This window comes from Indicator indicator, chromosome 15, assembly GCF_027791375.1.
Source record: "Indicator indicator isolate 239-I01 chromosome 15, UM_Iind_1.1, whole genome shotgun sequence".
In the NCBI taxonomy this organism is placed as follows: domain Eukaryota; kingdom Metazoa; phylum Chordata; class Aves; order Piciformes; family Indicatoridae; genus Indicator; species Indicator indicator.
Window position 1 is genome coordinate 18713062 of NC_072024.1, and position 20099 is coordinate 18733160.

At 43.9% G+C, this 20099-nt stretch overlaps 1 protein-coding gene across 1 annotated transcript in view; it reads right to left on the reverse strand.

Annotated features, from left to right (window-relative positions):
• The window catches only part of CACNA2D2 (calcium voltage-gated channel auxiliary subunit alpha2delta 2), a 203283-nt gene extending 183861 nt beyond the window's left edge, over positions 1-19422 (reverse strand). Inside the window, exon 1 of the mRNA XM_054387545.1 lies at positions 19341-19422. Within this exon, the coding sequence (XP_054243520.1) occupies positions 19341-19421 (81 nt within the window). The 5' untranslated portion in view covers position 19422. The remainder of the gene's footprint in view (positions 1-19340) is intronic.
• Positions 19423-20099: the final 677 nt, after the last annotated feature.

Genomic DNA, 20099 nt, shown 5'->3' on the forward strand with positions numbered 1-20099 from the left:
GCCACCAGATACATTGGAGTTGCATGTCTAATAGGTGGGGTGGCATAAGAGTAAAGGTGGGTTTTGGGGTGGCAGAGGTAAGGGAGGATTTCAACAAGAGCTTTAATATTATTCTTAGTGAAGACCTGTTTTGCTGTGGTTCATGGTGTCTCAATATTTGACCAAAACATCTTCAGGTAAATCTAAAGCGTGAAAAAACCAAGCAAGAAAAAGTAATAGTCAAAAAAAAAATCCTACAGTCTCCTCCATGAGCTGTTACTCTGTTATGGCATGACCTATACAGCAAAAGAGATGCAAAGAAAGAAGTAGGAGTAACAAGATTCCTAAACACCTCCAGATATCTCAAAGCATCAAGATACCAGCTGATAACAACTAGCATCAGGACAGGAGAAATGAATAGCAAAGAGGAAGGATTTTCTGGGGAAATAGACCCAGGACCAAACGCAACAAGCTTGAGATGGTAGCTATTGCAGTTGAATTCCTAAGTATCTGGTGGACAATAGACATATTTGAACAGGAGCCACCAGTGAGAATCAGAGGATATGGCTTCTGAAGATACTGATGCAACCATTGCTGCACTGCTCATCTCCTTTCTTCTCCAAATAGTGCAAACACCATGAGCAGGAACTGCAACTGCAATCTGAAGTACCCAAAGGACATCTGGGAGAGAAGAAAACCAAAAACCTGCTCTAAGGGGTAAGGCATGAAACTAGGTGGAACACTAAGTATTTAGAATAGAAAAGAGATCTGCAAGAGAGACATGTTTTGAGACCATGTCAGATAGATGGGAAGAAAGAAATACAGTAAATATTCCACAGGACATACAGGCAACCCTAGAGACTCAGCAGAGCAAACAGAGGAACAAATTATTACATACAGCTAACAGGGATCCACATTAGGAATGGTATTACAATAAAGATTACCTCTGTCAAAGCCAACCCCTGGTGACCTTCTTAGGCTAATGTTTGTCCTCAGCAGTTGATTTTAAGGTCTTTATGAAATAGGGATACCTTTATTACAGCACAAATCTCACTTCTGTCAGTCTTTCATGAGAAAACCAACTAAAAGTGAGGTAGACCACAACAACTAGAAGCAGCTTGAGCCTTAAACCCCCACTTAGATGCTTTGGATGGGGAAGATTTAAGTGTGTGTGATATTTCCTAGGCTACAGGGTTATAATAGCCCATGAAGAAGCTGAAAGTAGAAATGTGCCAAAATGCACTTTTCTATGAATACTAGCAAAGTAGTGCAAAGTCCCCAGGTGCCCAAAGTTTTTCTTTACTTTTCAGTTCAGGCTAATTTCTACCTATTAAGTGTCAACTTCAAAACATTCTCAGTGTGCTTATTTTAATTTTGGTTTCTTCATAGAAATAACCAGCAGTGCAGTTTGTCCCTAGATTTTTTTCTGTGGTGGGCATTAGTAACATTCATTGAATATGAATTTGGAAATCCTCACTGAGAGGGAAGTCCATCAATGTACTTCTACATCAGGATGATGCAGAGAGATCAAGGACCTATACAGGCTCACAGAATAGGATCAAGACAGAAACAAGACCCAGCCACAGATGTCCTCACCAGATACTTTCTACCTGAATCACAAAGGTCTTTCCTTCCTTTTGTCAGCAAATCAGCTCAAAGTTTATGCTCTATCTGGACTACCTGAAACTTCACAGACCTACTGATGCAGAAATACATTCTCTATTTGTCGCAAAATCCTAAACCAAATGCCATGTAAAGAAAAAAGGTCAAAAATCAAGTGGGATATGTGACTCCTCCAGAAGCAAGTGGCTTACTTGGATAACAAACAGCCCAGCAAGCTCTACAGCATTTTGATGCCACAGAAATACTCTAATAGATCTTCCTACCTCATTACAATAAGAACATGACTATATGATTTTTTTTCTTCTTAGTCTGTTGCAAAGGTTAAAGCTAACCACAGGGTTTAGACTAAAATGTTGAAGCCTGTTCAGATGTCAAATTTTTTTGTTCATTTCAGATTTGGGCTTGGGCACAAGTATTATACACTAGAACAGAAACAATTTATAATAAACTACATTTTTTTCTATACAATAATTCCCCTCAAAAAACAATTTTTGCTTTTGTAAGGAGTGAATTTGTTAAATGGAAATATTTAACTCAACACTGTCCCATGAGAATAGCAACTGAAGCAAATGAATAGGATCACAGAATGTTAGAGGTTGGAAGGGACCTCCAGAGATCAAGTCCAACCCCCTGCCAAAGCAGGATCTCTTAGGGTAGTCCACACAGGAATGCATCCAGGTGGATTTAGAAAGCCTCCAGAGAAAGAGACTCCACAACATCTCTGGACAGCTTGTTCCAGTGCTCTGTCACCCTCACTGTAAAGAAGTTTCTCCTCCTGTTGAGGTGAAACCTTCCATGTTCAAATTTGTATTCAGTGTTCCTTGTCTTATTACTGCACACCACCGAAAAGAGCCTGGCTCCCTCCAGTTGACACCCACCCCTCAGATATTTATAGACACTGAGCAGATCCCCTCTCAGTCTTCTCAAGCCTAAACAGCCTCAGGTCTCAGTCTCTCTTCAAAGGGGAGATGCTCAAGTGCTCTTATCACCCCTATGGATCTCTGTTGGACCCTGTCCAGCAGATCCCCATCTCTCTTGAACTGGGAAGCCCAAAACTAAACACAGTATTCCAGGTGTGGTCTCACCAGGGCAGAGTAGAGGGGGAGAAGAACCGCCCTAGAACTAGGATATCTTCTTAATCTCCTTTGCTCTGCCATTGATAACCAGACAAAACCACATGGTAGGGCGGCTACACAAGCTGAACTCACAAGACCACAAGTTCTGTGTTCAAGAATGTTGGAGTGCAGGCTGTGCAAATGTACCCAAAGATTATGGAATGGGTCAAGGGTTTTTAGGGGTATTCAAACAGAGAGAGCCCCCCCAGAGATGACACATGCACAGTGTACAGCCAAACAGTGCATTACCAACTGCAGGATGGTGCTGATGAGATTGGAAAGGGAATAGACCGACAAAGGTTGGAGCTCCCCCACTGACTGAAGCCTTTGGGACCTGTGAGACTTTGCTGAATCCACATTGGTGGCTATCTCTTTGCTTTTGTCATTCCTTGCTTTTCCTCCCTTTCTATATTTCTAATTTTTCCATCTGCACACATGAGCAAAATAAAATTCAAGTGCTGTTCTCAACCAATCACCGAGTTCTTTTTCTGTTTCTTTTGGGGGATCCATAAAAGAACCCTTTCTTCTGTGGAAGCAGATTGAGTCAGCTCTGTACAGAGATGTTGACTATCACTGGTTCCCATAAAACAACAATCCAGCATGGAACACAGAATTCGCAACTTAAGAGGGACCTACACTTTAAGGTTGTTGGTTTGGTTTTCCTTTTTTTAAACCATTCAATTTTAACAAAATTTGTTAACAAGAAAGTCATGTTGGAGAACAATAAAAAAATTCTACCCCTTGGGATTTTAATATGAACACACTTCTTGCTTGTGCACATGCCCCAGTTTTTCCTTGTCTCTTTTCCAAAGGATTCAGGCACCAGCTGGCCCTCTGGAAACACCAAGGGCACACTTAAATCGAGGATGGTGAGCCGTTAGCACTATCGATGTCCATACAAACAGCAATTTTGATAATCAAACTTCCATCCCAAAGCATTACTTTTTTTAATCACAGATGACCAAATATTTTTATTATGTTCAATGCAGAGAAGTTGCATGACTTACCTGCTGGTTTTCTTTCCACTGAAGAACATAAATCAGGAGACAAGACTTAATGGATTACCAGAATGAAATGTCTCAAATTGAGTTTTTCCTTCTGCATTGTTTTGGATTTGGTCAAGTGACTGCAGGATATTCTGTGCAGAGAGGACTGCCACAAATGACCAGAAAGAGTTCCCGTGCATATGGCATTACAGCACATTACCAGGGCAAACCAGCTGTTGAAGTGAAGAACTCAGCTTTGCCCCTTTGGAATTTATTTGCAGATGGATTTAGTATTATTATTATTACTACAAGTTTGTTGTTCCAACTTATACAGCAAACCCCTTTTGTACATACTTCAGCTCATTCATATTGGTTCCTGGATACTTGTGAACGGAATGACAAGGCTTTGGAGATGCCCTCTATGGTGCCGTGCAAGACTACCTCTATCACCTGGCTGAAGAAATTCAACAACCAGAAGATGACACAATGGTCTTGGCAATAAAATCCACCACTCACCCAATAAACCTCAAGAAAACAAAACAACACCCACACAGACTTCACAGGAAGCAACAGCAGGTGGACTGTGGTTAAGATCAACCTGTAGCTTTATTCAGACAGGTGGAGGTTGCTCAAATAAGTGCAGAGACAAATACATTCAGTGTTAACTGTGCAAATGCTGGGGCATGGCAGATTCAAGCATCTAACCTCCTCCTCTTCCAGCACAGCAGTGGCAGTTGGGAGAAAGCTCACAGTCAAACAGAAATACAGTATCTGCAGTACAATACATACAAAATTACCAGGAAAGTAATTGCTTTGGTATTAATGGTTGTCTTCAAAGTTTTCTCTAGCACAGAAGTCCTTTCAAAAAGAATAAGAATAAATTTACTGCATATGAATTTATTCAAAGCTAGTAGATTCAATATAATGAAATCCTTCTAAGTAAACATCTGATAAGGAAGCAAATGCTTAGCACTTGACCCCAGGAGCTGGGATTTCTTGACACATGGCTATAATGCAAAGCAGCAGGAACTTAAGGAGTGCTGGCACAGAGGAGATGAGCAAGGAAAATCTCAAAAAGAGGACTCCTGGAAGGCACAGAGGCAGTGGTATGGGGCATGGGCAGCCCACACCTTAGTTCATAAACTGACTGAAGGTACTAGTACTGGCAGAAGATGTTCTCTCTGGGGAACTTTGAAACCCCTCTAACTCAAAATCCATCCAGTCTTCCTTTGCAAAAGCCAGGGGAGAGCCTGCATGCACCTAAAATGATGATTTTTTTGCTGAATTTTCCTTCAGACTTCTTTGTCCTGTTGCCCTAGATGTGAGCAGCAGCACATTTCGCTTTTCCCTACATAGTCAGATGCTCTTTGTGAGAACTTTAGTAGTCTCTTTAAGAAGAGAGAAAAAGAAGGTGCCCTTCAGTTGCATCAAAGGATCTCCACTCCCATGACACGTTTAAACCTTGTCCCAATCATTACCTCTGTTACCAGACATCCTACCAGCTCAGGAACTGAAGGGACTTGGTGCCTTGCAAGGCTAAACAATCTGCCATCCAGTGCGCTCCCTTGTCATTAGGATGAGATTGCTCTCTGCCACAGATCCTCCCACATCCCAAATTCATGGTGTGTCAAGCTCATACAAGTGTTGATACAACAAACACAGCAGGAGTCCTGTTGGTTACAGGTGATAGCTGGGATATCAAATCCTGCTCATGTAGAAGTAACTGAGACCACAGGTCAGAAACTGTGGTGACCGCTTCTATTGTACATACAACGTGTCATGGAAGATGAAATGCAAGAGCTCTCTGAATCCATGTTATCTCTGTGTATAGCATGTCACTTAATTGCCCAGAAAAGCCTCTTGGAGAAGCATATGGCAAGTTTTCCAGTGAAAAATGACACTGCTTAAAGTCTTTTCGAGCTAGAAACCACTCAATAATATCTATCACTACTGACATCTGGGGCATGAGTGTCAAAGCAGTTAATTTACAATTTTAGCCAGAGCCAGTTTCCTACAGACATTGATACCCAAAGTGGATAATTGTTATGCCAGAAAGCAGAACCATTAGAAGAAGAAAAAGGTAAAGCAGCAGCCCATGCAATAATTCCTGAGAGCAGTGCTGCCACTCCACAAATCAGTTCTGCCAGCACTCAGGTCACTGTCGATTCTAGTGCAAACCTTCAACCACCCCTTTCCATGTGAGCATCCACACTCTGACCTTCTTTCCAAGTGCTGGTGCCCATCTATGTCTCCCCACATGACCTGACATCAGACAAGTGAGATGGAGCAGTCCTACAGTGTGGAAGCACCACTTTGCCATGTGTCCAGTATGTGTTTGCAGTACCCAGACCTGCCAAAGCTGTATCTGGAATCGCTGGTGACTCCCTTTGGCCTCCTACATTACTAGCCTTTTGAGGCAATGCTTCACAAGCTATTCTACAAGATACTGCAATGCTTCTGCAAGATATTCATGGCAACCACCAAAACAAGCCCCCAGCTAGGTCCCAAGCCAGAAAAATAAAGGCTGTGTGCGTATCTGTTGGTACAACTGCAGATCACCTTTAGCACTGAGCTCAGCTTCACAGCTGTGCTAATTAATTGCTTAAAGAGTTCTCACCACCTCACCGTGACGCAGAGTGAGCAGCCAGTCACACTCCTCCACTCGCTGCCGCAGTCACATTACCTGCTCTGCTCAAGGACCTACCGAGGCTGCTCTCCCCATCTGTCCCTTTTACAGACACTGCACCCCCCTGCTCCGTCTCTGCCAGCCATGACTGCAAAGAGCCAATTCACAGCAAGAAGCAAAGGCTTTCTGTCTTCATGGCTTCCCCATCTCTGGCACCCCAGCAATCAGCAGGAGCTTCAATTCATCTGCAGGGTTTCTAATCACAGCAAGGCTGCTTTCTTAGCCTGGTGTCACACCCGTTTTGCACTTGCAGCTATGGAGAGCACACACAAGGTCTTAGGACCTTCCAAGACATAGTTCCCTCAGATACTTGTTTACTGCATTCAGAGTGCTCACCCGTACCATACCAATGTAAACTGTGTGGTGATGGACAACGCGAGCCTGCTACACCCCCAAAAATCTGTTGCAATAAGGCTTCTGGAGGGGCTGAATGACTCCATTACATCATTTTTCTGTGAATTCTTTCCAGCCCTTTCCAGTGGCTGCAATACTCTTTCCAGTTCATGAGGCTAAGACCCATGATATCTTTAATTCTACAGGTGAAAAGTATATGGTTCCCCCCCACCCCCAACAACACCCTTCCTGGAGATACCCACAAACATCAAAAGACTTGTAGAAAGATTTCACAGTCCTATCCAGCAGGGCATGGCCCAGAAATGACATGTCACTTCATAGGCTGGCACCCCATGTAAAACTAACCCCAACCCTGTTTTGTGACTGCATGTGGGCAGTACCTGGCTTCAGTTAAAAACTGCTACCCTCACTTCCCAGATTTGCCCTTAGAATTGTGTGAAGAACACTACTGCTGGTTCATTTGTAAAGGTGAACCAATGCTAATCTAACCTCGATGGTAACTTAATGACTCCCATTAGCAAGCTCACACAGAGCAGACCAGCAACCTCAAGCCAGTGGCCAACTGAAGGGCATCCACCTGGTTGCAGGCAGAGCCACTCTGGGGCTATGCACCATAGCACACTTTTCACAACTATAGAGGTCTTCTGCCAACAAGAATGGCTGTAACTTGCACTGGATATCAGCATATGTTCTAGAAATGAATCAGATTGTAACCAATATGTTAGGAAGACAGGACAGACTCCTGGAGGAGTGGGGCTAGGAGGTGGTTTCTCCTAGCAGAGTGCTTTCAATATGAGGCTTGCGTTGAAGTTGTTACATCTACAGCTGTGGTGAAAAATCTTTTCTTGACACTGTTGTGCAATAGCAGGAGAAGCCGGATTGCTTATTGAGTTGTGTAAGCAGAAAGGCCAAGCCTAGAAGTGCCAGAAAACTGCAGTTCCCTGCCCTCCTCTGGGATGCTGCAGGTCAAGGTGGAAGCACAATGGCAAGTACATTTGGCCTGATGCTGCATCTGCTCTGTGGGTAAACAGAGACCATTTACTCCCTGGGCTGTCATTCTGGCATCTTTCATAACCACTAAACTCTCTTTTAAAAGAAAAATGAGGTTTTATTAGAAAGTTAGTGGACAATCCAAATGTCAGGGTGAAAAATCCAGAGGAAGGTTAAGGCTCTTTTTGTTTTTCCTTTTGATACAGCTGCAATGGAGGTGAATGAACACCAGAGCATTTTGATTTCCTGCCTGGTTTCAATAAATGTTGCACTCCCAGGCACCCAAGGGATTGCTGTGGTTTGTCAAAACCAATTAATTTTCTTCCATGAAATGCTTCAGGCACCTCAAAATGTCGTTGGAGAGCTAGCACACATCTAAGGAGGAGGGAAAGCTAGCAATCAATTGCTGCTTGGGCTCCATACCAGGAGCGCAGTTCTCCAAACCTGCACCACTAGCAGAGGCAAGAGCGAAGGCTATCACCTGGTCACAGGAGGGAGCTGAGGGCAGACCCAAAGAGAAAATGCCACGTGTTATAAACCCTATGAATATCAACAAGGAACTGCCACTTGTGAAACATGCCACAAATAAGTTTCCTGAGAGAATTCAAAGCTGAAAGTTTCTCTTTCTCACTTGTATTTCCTAGGATACATTGCTCAGTGCTAAGAGATATAGTAATGAGCCAGAAATGACAAACCAAACAGTTGCTATTAAGGAAGACATTTGGAAGACAAGTCCTGGAGTCAAGATAAACAGGTTCCCTCCCCAGCTCTCCATCAGACTCACTGTGCAGAGAAAGGATTTCCCTCACCTGAGCTTCAATTTACCTACTTACAGTGGACAGGCTGTAATGTTTTCCTTCTCTTTGGTACTGAGAGCAAACTTGTTTGCAAGTAATTTTAATAATCAGCCATGAAATGCACTAGATGTAAGCATGGCATTACCATGCTATGATTCCTTTTTTCAATGAACACCAAGACACTAGGAGTTTAAGAATACATTGAAACTATCATTTATACTCTTAATCAGACATACACAGTATTGATGATATGAATTATCACTGGATGTTAAGTAGAAGAATGTTTTTCTTGCATGCCAGCACTCTGCAAAAGGAGAGAAGACAAAAGATTGTTTGAATTTTAAACAGTTCATCTTGAGTACTGTGAGGTCACAGGCAAATCCCTTCTAGAGCAGGAAATGGAAGCAACAGCTGACATTCCCAGCAAGCACCACAGTAAGACCCAGCCTATTCACAATGCCCAGGGAAACTGGGAAGCAAGGTTCCTTTGAAGATCTCAGGTCCCTAAACTCAGGCCCAGTGTCATCTTTGCTACACTCACAAAAACAGAAACAAAGAACTTCCAAAATTATAAATGAGAGCATGCTGAGCAGTGAAGTGAGCTCCACAGTATAACAAATCTTTAGAAGAACAAGGAATAAATTCACCTTTCTTTCTTTTTCTGTTCACCAACTATGGTATCTTCAATGACCTACTTGTTTTTAAAAGTAATCCAACATTTACCATTACAATCTTCTTTGCTCCTCAAGTCACATAAACCCCCTGCTGTCTCCTCCTTCTCTATTTACCTGGCCTCACAGGCACAGCAGGGAACTGAAAAACTGCTCCCTGCCTGCTAGCTTCAGGCAAAGGCTTCACTTGGGCATCCAACAGATGATAACTAATGCTGCTGCTCAAACAATCACCAGAGTGGCTCCTCTGATAACTACAAACATCCAGATCCTGCCAGCAGTCCAAGACACCTCACCCAGGCATTTAGGGAACTACCCTGATAGAAATAGCCATGCCTCTTACTCACAGCATCTCTTCGCACAGGCAAATCTCATGTTTCATTCAGACAGGATTTTTCTCAGTGCTCTTACTTGGTGTTTAATATTTAATACTATGGTCAGTGCCCAAAAAGCATGACACTATCGGTTATGGTAGCTGCTAAACAAACACACACTAAATCTGTCTGGGATGCTTATAGGTGTGAAAGGTCAGTTAGAGATGGGAAAAAAGTCAATAAAATCTGAAACCCAGTGAATAACTGAATCACAAAGACTAGAAGCAAATATGAATAAACCTCAAACCAACACCAAAACAAAGAAATCCTCCAAGATACATCAAAGCAAAAAGGAGATGCTGCACATATGCCAGCTGGTATTGATCAGTCCAAGAGCAACAGAGGGGATAGGAGAATCCATAACCATTAGCATCACCTTCTTTCTACATTCCCTCCTTAGCCTGTTCATTTTTCTGTTTCCTTTCACTCCCTCTGCTCTGGATACCTCTGAAACTATGCAAGAGCCTGGCTTTCCCCCAAGACAAAAGAGTGGAATTTTTCAAGCTCTTTGTATGCAGCATTATCAAAATAAGCTGCAAAGGATACAAGTGCATAGATCCCTGAAGGCCACCAAGATCTAGAATCTCCCAATAGGCAGTTCCTCCCAAAAGTAGAGCCATTTCTTTCAATGAAGCAAGCTACAGCTTTAACCATAGCACAGGTCCTCAGTCTTCAAGCAAAGCTCTCCAATGTAGGCAGATCACCTGGATTTCAATGAGGAAGACAAAGCTCTCTCTGCCACAATATTTTAAGTCTAAATAATTTAAAGGAAATAAGTACCTATAAAACCAGCAGCATCACTGCAGGCCAATAGGTCAGCATTGCTAGGGGTTTGAAATAAGGAGCCCATTCAGGTTACTCACACCAGATGTCAAAGGTGATCTGCTGTGAGGAGAAACAATAAATACACTCACTTAACATGCAGGCTTGTGGCTGCAGTTTACCAGGCTGAAGCCACACTAAAACATAACAACCACAACTGTGCCCTTCAGAAGTCACCTCCACCCTGTTCTCCCCACCTTCCCAAGCTCTTCTGCATTTCTACATGCACAACGGATATGTGACACATTTTTTTTTTCCATCCAGTAACTCTGAGCATCTAATGACCGTTTTGTTCTTTAAATCTTTTAGTACAACCATCTGTTTCAGTGCTGGCAGTTGCAGGTTCTTCCACAGTCCAGTGTTTGGAAGTGATTGATTAGCTGCAAGAAAAGCAGGATTCAGTGATGTCTGATATCAAGCGTTTGCATGACAAATCTACTAGGAAGAGAAATCCAAACTCAACAGCCTGCAGCATTTCAAGTTAAGGGGGCACTTAGGGCCTTTAAATAACACTTTAAATTTGAAATTGTGATGGAATATCTATATCTATATACACACACACATTTTCTACTGTTTTGTCTCTTGATCAGTGATAAAGTGACATTTTTGGTTATCAGCTTGGCTCATGAGAGACTGAATCCCAGGCTATATCAATTCCCCTGTGAATGTAAAGGAAAAGAACCATCTGGAGAGAATAATAAAACAATTAACTTTCCATTAAAGAATAATCTATGTATGTTTTTAAGGAGGCAAATTTTAATGATATTCACTTAATTATTCATCCTGCATCCTGGCAAAGTTGGTGGGGATTTTGTCTCACTTTGTTTTCAGATGAAGTCTGAAGGTAATGATTGAAGGTGGATGACACAGGCTCCTTCGGTCAGGGGCAGGACAAACATGGCTCAGGGACCTCTCTGGAAACACTGACTGAGGTCTCATCGTTCCCATGGATTCATATGGCTGTGTAACAGCAACACCATCAATTGTCAGACTTCCACTGAATATTCATGAGGATCCTACAAACATGGTTGTTGACTGGCTTGGTACATCAGCTATGTTTTTGGACACTAAGTGCAGAGCAGCACACTCAGGAGATGCAGGCACCTGAACATCAGTCTGTTGAATGCTGGGCTCATTTCACTAGTCACCAATGGCAAATAAATCAGAAATGACTCCATAAAACACAACTGCAGTCCTCTCTGATTTTGCTAACTCACCTACTGGCTGAAAGTGTATTCTCTTTACAAAGGAATCTGTAAAGTGGAAAGGTTCAAAGCAAGGCCTTTAACGGAGTGTTATTACACCTGTTACCTTTCTAAACACAGCCCCCTCCAAGGACCTGCTGGCTGTACACATGATGGAGAGCAGCCCAGGCTGCACCACACTTTTGTTATGGAGACTTGCTCAGCTTAACCACCTGCCTCAGTTTCCCAGTGTATGATACTAATGAGGGTACATGCTTGCACTTCATTCCAGTTTACACAGCAATTTCCAGCCAAGGCTCTCAAACATTTGAAAAGGACCAAACAGAGTTCAAGCTAAAATTAACTGGAACATAAATAGCAGAATTCAGCCACTCGGATCACTCCTTTAGAAAACCTACCTGGGACTCTGAGCTTTCCAGCATGAGAACTTGCATGCTAAAGAGATGGTAAACAGTGAGACAGTGCCCAAGCAATCCTTTGCTACTCTTTATTGACTGACTGAATGAGATGAGGCTCTGTGACACAGTGCAGATAAGTTTATCCCTTCCCACCAGCCCCCTCCCAGCAGGCTGCTAAGTTTCAAGATCTGAAAAAGCAATTTCAGAAAAATCATAAATCTGGCAGGCAAACTAACAAACTAGTCACACCTGAGTCCTGCTGGAAAAATCCCTGCCTCAGCTTTCAAACATTGCAGAACATTTTCATTCACAGCTTCTGTATAAATGGAACAAGTTTTGAGTCTAAGAGTCTAAGGCATTTTAGCCTCTGAGACTTCTAAGCCTGCTCTTTCCCTACAACTGTAAAAGCCCATCTTTCTCCTCTAAAAACATATATACACACAAAACCACATACATAGATACATGCAAACCCTGATCTCTCAAAGCAGGGCTCCTGCATTTGCCAACAGGCTGTACACTGCATTGGCACGATGGCTCTGGTGCAGGATCTGCACCACCCACTGGAAAGGATTCAGCGAAGGGTGCTCACGTCACACTGAGCAGCCACATACAGCTATAAATTATTCATACACATTTCTCTAATTATGCAAATTTACTAAAAGCTGGAGCATATGTTTCCCTGACATCTCCCAGTACACATACAATATGGTTCTAGTACAGAGAAAGAGTGAGAAGTAAGTATGATGGGTGTAAGGGGGTGAATGATGGCAGACACCGGCCCAAGCAAGAGGTGGCAGAGGATCTCCCTTCTCCAACCAAGCTGCTGCAAGGCTGAGGACATTTAAATGCTCCTCCTTGATAATATATTGTTGGCTTTGCACTCAATGCTGAACAGAGTGCTGAGGCTGCTGAACGGCCCAGGCAGATTAAAATAAACCCAAGTAGTTTGGAACAGGAATGTGTTTATCTGGCATCGCACACTTCCTCTTATCAAACATGAGGAGCAGGGGAGGGCACAGTGATGGTGTGCGGAAGCAAGCTGTGTGCACGCTGGTAGGAGAGGGGGAGGGAGAATGGGAGAGGAACAGCAAGGATCAGACAGATAATGCATGAGCTTGGGAACCAAAGCACGGAGCTGGGCATCAGCTCACTGCGGTACAGAGTCCATACTTTGGTCAGACCCAGAGAGGCACTAGCTGTTGGAAAACTCAATTAGGTCCTTTCTTCTTTGCAACATTTGGCAGAAGGCAGGCATTCAGCACTGCTTGGAGCATAAGCAGCTGGCTGTGTGTGTTGTCCAAGCTTTGGGTTTAAACTCCTCCTCTCAACTCTGTCAAGCACAGTATAGTCACTGGGCATCACTCGTCTCCCACTCCAGAGGCTGGAGCTGACTTCTCAGAAGGAAAAGGCCAGATGCACTCTGTTATGGTGCTTTGAAGTCCAAACTGTACATTATGGCACTGGATTGTCTATCAGAAGATCAGCATCTTACTCCTAACTCTGATGTGTCTAAGGACCACATCACTGTCCTTCTGAAAATGCCTGGTCCATCTGACAGGGCCCTTTGGAAGCACCCCTCAGGCAGTGCAAGGCACTGTGCAGGGGGGCCCCTATTCACTACCATCATTCATCTAAAATCCTATCCACATTTCCTAAATTCTCCAGCCCTGCTGAATGAGCAGGTGAGTGTTTCTATACCCAGAGAAAACAAAAGAGCAAATTAAACATCATGTAACACCACTGCTACTGAGAAGATTTAGGTTATGCTTACTATTACGCCAGTAGTTACCCAAGATCAAAATAGTTGAGAGGAAAACCTTGGCAGTTCCTTTGATAAGAGCATGTCTTACCTCCTAGTGCTGGCATTAAAGAGACTCTCCAGCTCTGTGCCAGCAGCCTTGTAAGGGATGCGATCACACAGACACATGAAGCACTCAACACTGCAGAGACCCCCTCACAGGAGGAGTGCTAGTGACTGCAGTATTATACAAGGTAGATGCCACTCCAGCTCTTCAGATCCAAGCCAAAACTCTGCTAGTATGCTCATTTTTTTTAATCTGAGTTCTTGTTTGTGCATGGCCCAACTACAGCTCCTCACCTGTGGCTGCCTCAACTCAAGGATGGCCATGCTTTGAAAAACAAGAGGTGTTGTATCAGAATGAGTACTGAGCAGAAGGGACAGGCAGGCTTAGGTGATGCTGTGAGGCAGACAAAGGTGGGGATGCCTACAGAGATCCTGGTTGCTCTGCCCCAAACCCTGGACAGCAGGATTTGTCCTATTCCTTCACAAAAGACCAGATGAATGAACAGCAGCACTTCTGCCAGTCAAAACAAAGTTGAGAAAACAGCACAAGGTAACAAGCAATAGAAGTCAGACATGAAAATCCATTAAGTAAAATAAGCTGTTGATTACAAATGCCAAACCTGGCCATTTCTGCTGTGCCACATTCAGCAGACCCCTTTGGGCAGCAGGCTGCCACTCAAAGGCCACAGCACTGAGCCTCCCCCTTCCCTGGGCTCATCCTACTTTCTGTGCAGTCACACATGCTGAGGACCAAGCACAGCTGATGCAGAAGCTCACTGCCTGCACAGCTCTGCCAGCAAGCTGCTCACCACATCCCACCTTGGCTTCAGGTTTGGGGCCATCTGGACCTTTATGGACTGGGTGTTTCCTCATCACTAAGGCCAGCAGTATCCATATCTTCCAAGTGTACACCAGTGAGGCAGATCCAGACATCCTCTTGACAGAGGAGGCCACAAAAATGATCTGAGGGATGGAAGTCCTCTGCTGTGAGGACAGGCTGAGAGAGTGGGGGTTATTCAGCCTGGAGAAGAGAAGGCTCTGAGGAGACCTTATTGCAATCTTTCAATACTTAAAGCCTTAATACATACAGCCTTAAGAAAGATGGGGACAGACCTTTTGGCAGGCCCCTGCTAACACCATCTGCTGAACAGGGCAAGGCTGCATTGCCACTATGCAGTGCCTTGGGGCAAGTCCTCATCCCTGCTGCTGAAGCAATCCTTGGAAAAGACAACCAGGGAAAAGAGCAGAAAGGAAGACAGTGCAGAAGAGGATGCTAGGCTTTCCCTGATCTCTTTCTGAAAGCTTTGGCTTCCACAGTAATTGTCAGCAAAGAAACAAACCCACTAACAGGCAGTCACAGATAAAAAGTACTAGAGGAGAAGGAGATGGTCTGACCAGCTAGCTGTTCACCTCAGGAGGCAGGATCAGACACAATTTAGGTAACATGCCAGAAGAGACTTGGAACCTTAGCCTGGCTATCCAGCAAAGGAATTTAACACAACACTCAGGGGAGCTGCTCAGTGAGGCACAAAACCCAGCACCACGCAAAGCTCTGCTGTTGTCAGTCCTGCTGTGAGTGCCAGCACAGCAGGACACTGGTAGGTTGGAGCAGGGCTGCACCAGCATGGGAACTATCTCAAGCACACACTACCTTAGAGTAGACTTTGCAACATGAAGAAATCATCTAGGCTAGAAATAGAACAAATTCATCCACTTTCGACTAGATTCACCTATTTTTTCGTGTGTGCCAGTTCTGAAAGGAACAGAAACTTAGTGCAGCTTAAGAATAAATGTCAAAACCAAACATTTTTTCCTGCAAAGTGATGAAGAGCTCACCACAGCCACAAAGAAGGTCATTAACAGAAAAAGAATGGAAGTCACAGAATTGGATTTTTAGGGCAATATTCACAGAATGGTAGGGGTTGGAAGGGACCTCTGGAGATCATCTAGTCCAGCCTTAGATCAACTCCAATTCTTTATTCTATAGAAATAATTATTTAATGAATTTCAAGCTTTTCAGTTAGCATGGTAGAGTTCCGTGTATCCCTGTGCCAGTCAGAGTTAACTTAGCATCAATGTAACCTCTGAGTGCTGGGATTTGTTTTGAGACACGCTGGGAGCAATGTCCAGCCAGTAGGATGCTGCACCACAAGCACACAGAGGGCTGAACACTGACCTGAGCAGAGAATCAACTTAGCAAGGACCTCCTGACAGCCCCAAGTCTACAGTGTTCAGACATATTGGTAACTCCATCACAGCCAGTCTGATCAACACAGACATTTGTACTTCAGTGCTTCCTTGGTCCGGGCTTCAGGAGAGAAGCAAGGTAGTACCTCACAGCAAAAGGAGAGGCCCTGGCCCCTTTTCATTTCAGACCTTCTCACTCTCTGCAGTTGCTGGAGAAAAATGGTCCATGTGCACAAAGAAGTAGCTGAATGGTGTAAGCTTGGATAATTGCCCCAGGGGCAGCGTAGGAGATGACTGCCTGTTCACCTTGCAGGAGAAGAGGAAAGCAGGGGCATTTGCCATTCAGTCACCCAACTCTAGGAAATGACCAAACATTTAAAATAAAAATCACTGCTGAGTGAGCAGTCCTCCAGCAAGATAAAATATTCAGCACTGATAAGTTCCTGGGCACTATATTTTTGACAATAAATTTCATGCCTCATATGCCACAAGAGTTATACGATTTCAGTTTATAACCAAAGACCAGGTCCACATCCTTTCCCAGCAGCCTAAGAAAGAAAATACTTGTAAGCAAACCTGAGAAACCTCAGAGAAGAATATTTTTATTATTATTTACTGGTCTGTCACTATGATGGTCAGGCCTGAACTGGAAAGGGAAGATTCACATCTGACATGGCACCACTCCCTTTGCTTATAGGCTTCATAGATCCACGAGAGCTGGCAGTGGGACCACCATGTGTGTGGCAGACCCCACTGAGTTCAGAAAGACCACATTTGTCTTAAGTAACACTGAAAAACTTTTCCCCTACTTCTGATATCACTCCATATCCACTGTGTACCAGATGCTCCCCTCTGAAGAGGCTTTGAATGTCCCGGACAAAGGCAACTCAAAGGAACATCAGCAAGTTTTGGGAAAAAAAGAGGTTCTGCTTGCCCCATTTTTAATCCTTCCAATCCCACATAGATGTATTCTTGTTTAATAACAAACATTCCTGAGAAATGTGTGGGATTAGCTCTCAGCTAGATGGATGTTTCAGCTCCCACTGCTCCTCAAGCAGCGTCTTTCCCTTCTCCCCAAGCCTGCTCACTTTATGTCAGGGTGAATTGTAGCTCTGCAGGTTGGTTCTGGACTCCAGCACATGCATCCTGGTTGCAATGATGAAGCAAGGTGAGCTACAAAGTCCAAGTTATGCCCTTTACCAGAAGGGATTTGTGAACTGAGTCTCAACCTTAAGAATTAGCTGCCATCCTCTACATTTCAAGGGTAGTTGCAGCAGAATATGGATTTTTTAATTTTTTTTTTTTATTCATGTCTCAGAATGGGTTATAGTACCACTGAATGACATTAAACAGCTCCCATACTGCAACCCCAATAAACCTGTGTGCAACTGGTAGGTAAAAGGACTCCCTGTGAGTACAGCTCTGAGTTCTTCAGGATGGAACACTTTGTGCTGTTTCAGAGCAGTGAAGCCACTCTAGTTTGTGCTGGTAGGTGACATGATCTTTAAGCATCACTCACTTAATATTGCATTTATGAATCAAATCTGAACTCCACATCCTCAGTTCCCCACTGGCGATCCACAGACAGCCTCTGCTAGTCCTTTGAGTGGCTCTGCGAGTCCTTAAATGGCTCTATGCTGTAATTTTCAGTAGCTCATTTCTTGGCTTACGTATTCACCAGGCACAATAATTATGCACAGCTCCCTCCCTTCACAAGAAGGTTCCAAAACAATTTCAAGAAACCACTTCAGTCCCTCTGTAGTCAGTTGATCTGGTTTTAATCCAATAAAGTGATGCACCGTGGCCTATCAGAAGAATTAAACCGAAGAAATGGGAAGCTCTCTTACCTGTAATTGATTGACTGGACAATAGGAGTCAAGTGCTGGCAAATTGGAGGTGTAATTTCTATTTAATTATTGTATTAAAAAATTTATATGATATACCTGCTTAACATGCAAAGGAGCAAACTCAAAGCTATAAGGAAAAATTGTAAGAGAGGACATGTACAAAATGTAGTAGCAGCCTTTGTTTCTTTAGGCGTGCCCTGCTAAAGACCACGCTGGCTGTTGTGCCTGGGTGTCACCTGGCAAACTTGCATTGCCTGGCTCTGAGACCCTGCCAAGATGCAAAACTGCATTGCACAAATGCATGGATACCATAAAAAAAAAAAAAATTCTGTTAAAACCAAAGCAGTGTACTTGCTTTTCATGCTGCACTTGAAATTTCTGTCAACCCAGCTGAAGTTCAGTTGAAATGAATGCAAGCAAAGCCCAGAGACACCATTCTGGAGTTCAAACATGGACACAAATGAATAGGTGAAAGAGGAAGAGTTTTGCAAGCTTTCAGTTAAACTCATTTTAAAATTCACTTAAAAGAAAATAGTGAAACTTCTGTGTTTAAACAATGGGTTACAACCAAGGGTATAAAACGTGGAACAATTCTGTTGAAGCCAGAAGAGTTCCCTAGTGTATGACAGTAAGAGGCCCAAAAATCATTGGTGTCTGAGAAGAACATGCCATCACCATGAGAAAACACAAATAGCCCCCCATGCTTTTTTTTTCCTGGGGCAAGAAATTTATCATGCTAGAGAAACCCATTTCCTTTAGATTAACAGCATACCCCTGATTTCAAATTATCCCATTTCACAACAGCTAGTCAGCACAAGAGTGCTGGGAAGGGGCAACACAGAGGGTCTTAAAGACCTTTTGATCCACAAACCTAATAATCCTCAGCCTTTCTGTAACTGCCCTAACCCAACCCAGAGCACTGAAGCCAGGAAAAGAGGAGGTCTGGCTTCTGCAGCCTGCTGTACCCTGTAAGTCAGTGTAAGTCAGGGAGCAGGAGGCAGATGCCAGCACTAGTAACAGGGTTTTGTTTTGTGGCACTTGGCAACAGAAGCCAAACAAGAGCTACAAGCTTTACCTGCAGTCTATATTTAAAAACACAGAGCTTCCAAGGGCTAGTCAAATTAGCCTTTGAATACTTCCTGCTTTGTCAACAGAAGTTTAAAATTAAAACACAAATTAAACCACTTTCAGTCCCTGGAGGAAAGGTTAGTTGGATTTAAGATGAATTTAGGGTTTCATACAGGAAAACCCCCTCTCAGGTACATGCTCAGACAGTAACAACATGCAGCCAGAGAGGCAGACAAATACAAAACACACTCACTCCCACACCCTGGATAAATGCATCAAACTGACCAGCAACCAGAAGCACAGCCAGCCATGACCCTGCATGTGGAGTGAGCCGAGAGGGTGACTTATTGCAAGTATTCACACAGGTGATTTCTGCAGAGGAGAACATTCATTGCCACAAGGAAGGCAGCACAGGTAAAAGACAGACAGCTTACCCCTCTGAGCTGCTGGACTCCACCAAATATCCTCATCACTCCATCAATCTCCTGCTCCAGCCTCCTGGCCCAGTACTGCATACTGCAAGAGACAGAGACAGGGAGAAAGAAAGGGAGAGAAAGAAAGAGAGAAAGAGTCAGAGCCCTGACACTTAGCAGAGAAGCAAGGTGATTGAAGGGAGAGGGAGGAATCAGTGCCCTCAGCTGAGTTAACTGCTCTTTCTGCAGCACTGGTTGCAGGCAGAATACCAAGAACATGTGGCTTGGAGAATCAGGGCTGGGATAGGATAAAAACTTCAATACCTCAAAATTTAGGCAGAAGGCACCACAGAGAGGAAAGGGGGGAAAGGTACAACATAAACTGCAAGATGCTGGATTTTTTTCTCCTGCGATAGGTAATTATTTAAGCCAAGAGCGAGTAGCAAGGCTGAAGTACCATGGGCTACAGAAAGCAGCTCACTGCTGCTGTGAGAGGGTTCTGTGGTTGAGAGCAAACCCAGAGTCATGGCAGGACAGTGTCTGTCCCACTGCAGCAATGGATTGTTGCTGCAGCACAGCAGGAGACCTCGCCCAGAGGCAGGAGTCAAGCATGGTGCATCCAGTGCCCAAGGGCTCCGCTGCTTTGCACCTTTAGCTAAGCCCAGCCCGAGCTGGGTACCAATTCTGCCAGGTCCACTGTGGGTAGAGCTGCCTTCTAGGGCAACAGAAAGAGCCAGGAGGTGCTACGTGGCATCTGCTTCATCCTGATCCCTGGACAGC